The sequence below is a fragment of the Ursus arctos genome, unplaced genomic scaffold (genome assembly GCF_023065955.2).
Source record: "Ursus arctos isolate Adak ecotype North America unplaced genomic scaffold, UrsArc2.0 scaffold_33, whole genome shotgun sequence".
Classification (NCBI taxonomy): Eukaryota; Metazoa; Chordata; class Mammalia; order Carnivora; family Ursidae; genus Ursus; species Ursus arctos.
In genome coordinates this window covers 28513153-28521939 of record NW_026623019.1, presented here as the reverse complement: position 1 = coordinate 28521939, position 8787 = coordinate 28513153, and the positions used below count along the sequence as shown (strand labels likewise).

The 8787-nt window shown below is 47.8% G+C and overlaps 1 protein-coding gene across 6 annotated transcripts in view; it reads right to left on the bottom strand.

The window, feature by feature from the left end:
• Positions 1-683: 683 nt before the first annotated feature.
• LOC113249954 (uncharacterized) overlaps positions 684-8787 on the bottom strand; it is an 89280-nt gene continuing 81176 nt past the window's right edge. For all 6 annotated transcript variants that reach the window (XM_057305558.1, XM_057305557.1, XM_057305554.1 and 3 more), the window contains 9 exons: positions 8659-8683; positions 7960-8024; positions 7342-7366; positions 6647-6711; positions 6029-6053; positions 5338-5402; positions 4834-4858; positions 2969-3057; positions 684-1148 (listed from right to left, as the gene is read on the bottom strand). In XM_057305558.1, coding sequence (XP_057161541.1) covers positions 2984-3057; positions 4834-4858; positions 5338-5402; positions 6029-6053; positions 6647-6711; positions 7342-7366; positions 7960-8024; positions 8659-8683 — 369 coding nt within the window. In that variant the 3' untranslated portion in view covers positions 684-1148; positions 2969-2983. The remainder of the gene's footprint in view (positions 1149-2968; positions 3058-4833; positions 4859-5337; positions 5403-6028; positions 6054-6646; positions 6712-7341; positions 7367-7959; positions 8025-8658; positions 8684-8787) is intronic.

Below are 8787 nucleotides of genomic sequence, written 5' to 3'. Positions count from 1 at the left end.
AACACTCTTTCAGGGAGCGATCTGTGTCAGCCAATATTGGTTCGAACATCAGCTAAAGGTCTGTACGTTAGCTAAAGATGTTGTTTACTGGTAAAGGTGAGCCCATTCTTGAGTTAGAAATGCACGTTGACTGCTGGAGTTACAGTGATACTGACTGACTTGATCATTTGCCTTTGCATACAGAAGAGAAGAATGTGGCTTCACATTTTGATGGTTTTCTCTTACATATAGGTCACTGAATAAAGTAGCATCATTCTTCTTGAATGAACCTAATGAGTCCATTCCCACAGTACCTTCAACTGGGTCATTGGTAGGGTGCCCCCTGTTGTTTGGCCAGAGGCGGAGTTTTCAGAATCACTGCTTGGGGTCAGGTGATACTCTTGACTCCAGGCAGGAGCCGCGAGCACCTGAGAAAGTTACATACACCCCTCTGTGTCTCATTTGCCTGTTCTGAGATGTTGAAATGTGACTGTGGCCTACTTATTAGAGTTATGTTATGAGGCTAAAAGTAAATAAACACAAGGAAAGCCTTAAGAAAAATAAAATAAATGACTGGTGTTCCATAATCACCCTAAGTGGTCAATCACTGAGCGACTGCAAGAATAAGGTAGACACTTGGTGGTGGTGGAATCCAGAGAGGGGACGTGGATGGCTCCACAGCAAGAGAGGATGGACACTCACTCTTAGCTTTACATGGGGAGGATGCTTTACTGCTCGTGGACAATACCTGTTACCATCTCCTGTAATCCTCAGGTCAGCCCTATTGAGGTGGGTGGGGGCAGAGCAGGGGCTGTAAGCCATATTCTAGTGGGAGGCACTGAAACGTAGAGAGATTAAGTGACATGCCAAGAGTTATCAGCCGCTTTTGCCAACATTAGAGATAGATTTCTTACAGGCTTTTTCTATTTATGCACTTCCCACCAAAGGGAACACTGTTCTCATTTGGGGCAGACGTAGCAATTCCTCCAAGTCGTGTGCCTGAATCATCACAAGTGGCCTCTGACACAGGAGTTGGAATGTCCAACCTTGGTGATTCATTTCATTTGATGAAATCGGAAGTTCCCAGAGGGACATACCATGGGGGGTCTTCGGACGGACGGCACATCCAGCAGTCAGAAACCCAGGAGTGACGTCAGGGATGTTCTGACCTATCAAGGGTAATAATTAGTAGAATGATTAGAATAAGAAAGCGGGAGTAAAGGGGTCATTCTGGGTGAATGGCAACAAGGGTTTATGGAAAATGAGAAGAATTATTTTAACTGAGCAGATACAAAACAGAAAAAGAATCAAATGGGAGTCTTGACCCAATATCTTGTGTGGAAACTGCCCACTAGCCATCACAATTTGCCTGTTCTGAAAATCTTGGGGCAGCTGCCTGCTTCTGAAGACTGGCTATTTCCAGAGGATCTCTGAGAAGCCTCAGTTTGAGTAGCCCTCTAATTGTGTGAAATTCTGATTTTTTAAATTATTTTATTTATTTTAGTAGAGACGTGAAGCCAAGGGTGAACTCCCAGGAGTTACACTGCTTTGTTTTTAAACAGTACCCGAAGGGGTCCCTTCAGGGGATGTGTAAGGGCAGTTTTTCTCTGATGTCTCTTCCTGAGGTTGAAGATCATGAAGAGGCTTCCAGAAAGATTTCAGGAATGGAGGCCTGAAGCTGTTGGTGAAAACCTTGGGCACTATTACAAGAGCTCTTTGCAATATGCTGCCATGTATGCACGTAGTAGGGTAGTGCAATCTAGTCTGGGTAGTGAAATTCCTAGAGATAAGGAACTTCCAGCTACTCATTTAGTGGGAGAGCCCGTGTGTTCCCAAGGGAATAGACTGGAGAGCCATCATCGCTAGTGTGTATTTGCACCCGGGGAGCTCACAGGTTTCTGAAAGTTTTGCTACTTTTAATGGAAGGATGAAAATGTTTTGCCCACTTGAAACAGTTTATGTCTTAAATAATGAACTGTGTTCCAGCAAAATTGTAATTTCTTGTGAAACTCTATATTTCTTTTTGGCCAAGGTTGAGAGCAAGTAAAGAGAACCCTTTTTAGAGGCTTTTTTGTTTTCTGGACAAAGTCGGAGATCATTCACACGTTATATAAGAACTGAATTACAAGGGAAACTTAGATTTCCTTTTTCAGTCTTGATCGAGCACATGGGAAAAGGAGAGGGGCCTTCAGTGAACTCCTGGGCCATGACTGTCCAGGTACGCCACTGTTCTGTCCAGGAGAGAACAAAAAGGATATACCCTTCTGGTCTCTTAGTGAAACAACTTTGGATTCAGAATTTCTTTTGGAGGCCTCAACATAGCATCCAAAATGTGCTGCCCATTGGGCTTCCTCCTTTCCAATGATGCTTCTCAAATGAATGATTTTGCTCCAATCAGGTTGTCTAGAGTTGGCCTTGAAAAGCCAAGTCATCGTTGGTGAAGTCGTGGGGAACAAGAATTCGGATTGTGATGAATGTACACATGAGCATCAGACATTTTTTTCTGGAAGAGGAGAGGGGTTAGGTTTAGAGGATTCCCAAGAGAGCTGGTGACAGTTGGTAGAAATAGAACATTTGTGCATCTCATGCCTTGGGCCCCAAAAATGACAGGGCTGAAGAGAGAGATGATAGATTTGAAGATCCAAGAACATCAAGTGCCAGGAGGAGCCCAGGTCCTGCAGGAGGAGGATCATAAAAAGCAGGAAAGAGGAACCTGGCCAAAGCTTCAAAAAGGACCTTCTCAATAAGAGAGAGGAGACAGGTGCCTGGGTGGCAAAGGTGGGTAAGCATGTGACTCCTGATTTCGGCTCAGGTCATGATCTCTGGGTCCTGGAGTCAAGTCCCATGTCAGGCTCTGCCCTCAGTGGGGATTCTGCTTTGGGGTCTCCCTCTCTCTTCCTCTGTCCCTCCCCCACTCGTGCCATCTCAGTCTCCCAAAATAAATAAATCTTTACCAAAAAAAAAAGTATAAAAATAGGAAATAAATTACATGTGGATGGTGGATCTATGGGTCCGAGGCTTCGCATCCTGCGAAGTCGTCTTCCTTACGGACGACAGTGGGCATCGTCATGGCCTGGTCTTGGGAAAGGAAAGGGGACAATCAGGGTGAAGTGAGGACTCAGGCCACTGCCCCCGGGATTATGTCCCCGACCCCAAAACTCAGTGCTGCCCTCAGCTCCGCAGTCCCCCCACCTCACCACCCATGGGGCCGTGATCCCTTTACCTCACTGATGAGAAAGGCATCCAGGGTCTCTGGGCCCTTCCCAGCCCTCAGATTTCATAACTGGGACCAGGAAGCAGTGCCTGTCAGCCCATTCTTTCAAGAGGCAGCCACCGTGGTGCCCATGACTTTCTGTCCCCATGATTTCCTACCTTCCTCTGCTCCCTCCTGCTACCCTCCCTCCTCTCTCCCTGAATCATTAATTCCTTATTTCCCTTCTCCTGTCACCTCCAACAACCAGACTGTTCTCTGCAATGGGAACAGTGGAGGAACGATCATGGGTTTACTGACACGCTCCCTAGTCAATCAGTTGACCAATGAGCCAATGCAGCTAACATGGAGGCGGCTGCCACGGGCCTGGGGTGATGCTGGGCCATGAGAGTGACCATCAACTGGGCAATCAAGTAGACTGCCCCATGCCTGGGCTCATCTTGGGCACTTGACACACACTTCCTATTGATGACAGCCCGTAAGTGTCCTAGCCCAGAGAGGAGATGAATGTGACAGTAGAGGTAATGGTACTTGTCCGAATTCCCCTAGTCTGTCAGTGGGGTGACGGGCATTCTCCAGCTGGTGTGGCCACATAAACACCAGTACCTGCAGTGTTCACCAAAGACCCTGAGACCTGGAAGGACTAGGGGAGGCCCCGAGCAGATGGATGGAAGGTCCGAGGGTGGGCCGTGACCACGATGTGGGGACCAGGCCCGTCGCTGTCAGTGGAATCTGACAGGAGCAAAGATCCTGGCCACGCTTCCCAGAGCCTCTGTCCTGGGCCCAGTCAGTCCCAGGAGACCAGCTCAGAGGGACCGTGAGAGCCAGTGTGTGCTGCCAGCCCAGCAGCCTTCACACAGGCCTCTAGAATTCCCGTCAGCCAGGGAGGGTCTCCGGGCAGCTGCATATGAGCCTCTCTCCCATGGAGCCAAGTGAAGGTCTTGCTCTGCTCCCAGTATAAGGGATGTGGTGAGGAGAAGAGAGAAATGTGCTCCAGGATGTGCCTCTCACCTCACCTCTGCAGCAGAATGCCTTGGGGAGTATTGCTCGCTATGAATGGGGTTAGAGCATATGGAGGCATTTGGTTCCCGGGCATGAGCTGAGGGCCACCTCTTGGCCTCCTGTGGTCATGGGGCTATAATGTGTGCGCTGTGACGAGATTTCTTTATCTCGTCTTTTCTTTCGTTTCTTTTCTTTTAATTTCTTTTCCTTCTTTTGTTCTTTTTTTTTTTTTTTTTGAGAATGTGGACAATGGACATTGTGCAGTGGCAGTGGGATACACCTCCTGGAGCAATATGCAATCTCTCTCTCGCTCTTTCCATCTCTCTCTTTCCCTCTCTGCATCTCTCTTTCTGTGTCTGACTCTCCCTGTCTCCCACACAAAAATACAATATCACATAGAGCCACAAAAGACACCCCAAACCCAAGCCTCACGCACACACAACACACCACACACAGGGAATACAATGGCTTCCTAGGAGTGTAGACACATGGACACACTTTTTCACCTGGGAAACCTCCTGTCCACCACACCCCCACAACCCAATCAGGGCGGCTCGCCAGACTGAGGATTGCAAGGATGCCCCACCTGCATTAACATCTAGAGTTTTGTCTCAGGAAGAGGCTGATTCCAGAATACGTACCACATTCACCGGATGCTCCTGTGCCCTGCAGGTACAGAAAAGAGGACACCGTGAGGTTCAGGTCATGCCACACACTGTCTGCATGAGCTTTATTTCCCTCAATGACTTTAGGAACTCAGATGGAACACAGTGGTTGAGTCCAATGACCCCAAAGTAAGTGAACTGGGGATGCCTTAGGAAGTTGTTTTTCCTGGGGGACATGTCTGTCCAGTCCATTCAGGACGGTGACTACAAAATGCTTCACCCAAGCAGGAGAAAGTGCTACTGAGGGACAGGATCCTACCACAGCGTTTAGAACCACGTTTGGTGTCACCAATGGTAAATGTCCTCTCGATCAGCTAACGGTTGGCAGAGAGAACCACTCCATGCTCTCCCAAAAAGGAAAATTGTTTGAGATCTATATGTATAATCCCAAATATACATTGTCTGATTTTCATCTGAATTTGATTGGAAAGAAACCAAGAAAGCAACATCTGTTCCTCGGACAAAGAACTTCTAGCTCACCATGGCGGGAGTTGTGCCTCCGGCGCTGTCTCCTTTGATGGGATCCATGTCTTCCTCCAAGGCATCTAGGACACAGAGTACCCGTCAGCACATTCCTCTTGTTGCTCAAGAATATTCATGGAATGTTGCTGGATATGGACACGAGGCTGGGGTGTATGGAGCCAGCTGGTTTTGAAGCATGGACTGAAGTGCCCCTGCTGGGCCACCCACTGCAGTAAGGCTCTAAAGTGCGCAGTGTGATAACATGGCTTTGGAGAAGGGTGACATCATGCAGTATCTGTCTGACATATCTCCTGGAGAAACACCTTTCTCTCTCTCTCTCCCCCTGTCTCTCTTTCTCGGTCATCTCTCTCTTTCTCTTTGTCTCTCTATGTCTCTCTGTCTTTCTATCTGTCTTTGTCCCTCTCTCTATCTCTCACACACACACACTCACAATCACACCACATAGAGCCACAAAAGACACCCCAACACCAAGCCTCACACACACACACCCACACCACACACAGGGAATACAATGGCTTCCTAGGACTGTAGACACATGGACACACTTTTTCACCTGGGAAATCTCCTGTCCACCACACCCCCACAACCCAATCAGGGCGGCTCGCCAGACTGAGGATTGCAAGGATGCCCCACCTGCATTAACATCTAGAGTTTTGTCTCAGGAAGAGGCTGATTCCAGAATACGTACCGCATTCACCGGATGCTCCTGTGCCCTGCAGGTACAGAAAAGAGGACAGCGTGAGGCTCAGGTCATGCTACACACTGTCTGTCTGTGTGAGCTTTATTTCCCTCAATGACTTTAGGAACTCAGATGGAACACAGTGGTTGAGTCCAACGACCCCAAAGTAAGTGAACTGGGGATGCCTTAGGAAGTTGTTTTTCCTGGGGGACATGTCTGTCCAGTCCATTCAGGACGGTGACTACAAAATGCTTCATCCAAGCAGGAGAAAGTGCTACTGAGGGACAGGATCCTACCACAGCGTTTAGAACCACGTTTGGTGTCGCCAATGCTAAATGTCCTCTCGAATCAGCTAACGGTGGGCAGAGACAACCACTCAACGCTCTCCCCACCAGGGAAATTACATATGTAGAATCTCAAAAATATATATAGCTTTTTACATAAAATCTGTATATAAAAATATTTTCATTTCCATATACAAGCAGTTGACATTAGGAAAATGATTTTTGTTTTAGTATTATGTTCAATTTGCCTCACAGAGTATACTGTCTGATTTTCATCTGAATTTGATTGTAAAGAAACCAAGAAAGCAACATCTGTTCCTTGGACAAAGAACTTCTAGCTCACCATGGCGGGAGTTGTGCCTCCGGCGCTGTCTCCTTTGATGGGATCCATGTCTTCCTCCAAGGCATCTAGGACACAGAGTACCCGTCAGCACATTCCTCTTGTTGCGCAAGAATATTCATGGAATGTTGCTGGATATGGACACGAGGCTGGGGTGTATGGAGCCAGCTGGTTTTGAAGCATGGACTGAAGTGCCCCTGCTGGGCCACCCACTGCAGTAAGGCTCTAAAGTGCGCAGTGTGATAACATGGCTTTGGAGAAGGGTGACATCATGCAGTATCTGTCTGACATATCTCCTGGAGAAACACCTTTCTCTCTCTCTCTCCCCCTCTCTTTCTCGGTCATCTCTCTCTTTCTCTGTCTTTGTCTCTCTGTCTATGTCTCTCTGTCTTTCTATCTGTCTTTGTCCCTCTCTCTATCTCTCACACACACACACTCACAATCACACCACATAGAGCCACAAAAGACACCCCAACACCAAGCCTCACACACACACACCCACACCACACACAGGGAATACAATGGCTTCCTAGGACTGTAGACACATGGACACACTTTTTCACCTGGGAAATCTCCTGTCCACCACACCCCCACAACCCAATCAGGGCGGCTCGCCAGACTGAGGATTGCAAGGATGCCCCACCTGCATTAACATCTAGAGTTTTGTCTCAGGAAGAGGCTGATTCCAGAATACGTACCGCATTCACCGGATGCTCCTGTGCCCTGCAGGTACAGAAAAGAGGACACCGTGAGGCTCAGGTCATGCTACACACTGTCTGTCTGTGTGAGCTTTATTTCCCTCAATGACTTTAGGAACTCAGATGGAACACAGTGGTTGAGTCCAACGACCCCAAAGTAAGTGAACTGGGGATGCCTTAGGAAGTTGTTTTTCCTGGGGGACATGTCTGTCCAGTCCATTCAGGACGGTGACTACAAAATGCTTCATCCAAGCAGGAGAAAGTGCTACTGAGGGACAGGATCCTACCACAGCGTTTAGAACCACGTTTGGTGTCGCCAATGCTAAATGTCCTCTCGAATCAGCTAACGGTGGGCAGAGACAACCACTCAACGCTCTCCCCACCAGGGAAATTACATATGTAGAATCTCAAAAATATATATAGCTTTTTACATAAAATCTGTATATAAAAATATTTTCATTTCCATATACAAGCAGTTGACATTAGGAAAATGATTTTTGTTTTAGTATTATGTTCAATTTGCCTCACAGAGTATACTGTCTGATTTTCATCTGAATTTGATTGTAAAGAAACCAAGAAAGCAACATCTGTTCCTCGGACAAAGAACTTCTAGCTCACCATGGCGGGAGTTGTGCCTCCGGCGCTGTCTCCTTTGATGGGATCCATGTCTTCCTCCAAGGCATCTAGGACACAGAGTACCCGTCAGCACATTCCTCTTGTTGCTCAAGAATATTCATGGAATGTTGCTGGATATGGACACGAGGCTGGGGTGTATGGAGCCAGCTGGTTTTGAAGCATGGACTGAAGTGCCCCTGCTGGGCCACCCACTGCAGTAAGGCTCTAAAGTGCGCAGTGTGATAATATGGCTTTGGAGAAGGGTGACATCATGCAGTATCTGTCTGACATATCTCCTGGAGAAACACCTTTCTCTCTCTCTCCCCCCCTGTCTCTCTTTCTCGGTCATCTCTCTCTTTCTCTGTCTTTGTCTCTCTGTCTATGTCTCTCTGTCTTTCTATCTGTCTTTGTCCCTCTCTCTATCTCTCACACACACACACTCACAATCACACCACATAGAGCCACAAAAGACACCCCAACACCAAGCCTCACACACACACACCCACACCACACACAGGGAATACAATGGCTTCCTAGGACTGTAGACACATGGACACACTTTTTCACCTGGGAAATCTCCTGTCCACCACACCCCCACAACCCAATCAGGGCGGCTCGCCAGACTGAGGATTGCAAGGATGCCCCACCTGCATTAACATCTAGAGTTTTGTCTCAGGAAGAGGCTGATTCCAGAATACGTACCGCATTCACCGGATGCTCCTGTGCCCTGCAGGTACAGAAAAGAGGACACCGTGAGGCTCAGGTCATGCTACACACTGTCTGTCTGTGTGAGCTTTATTTCCCTCAATGACTTTAGGAACTCAGATGGAA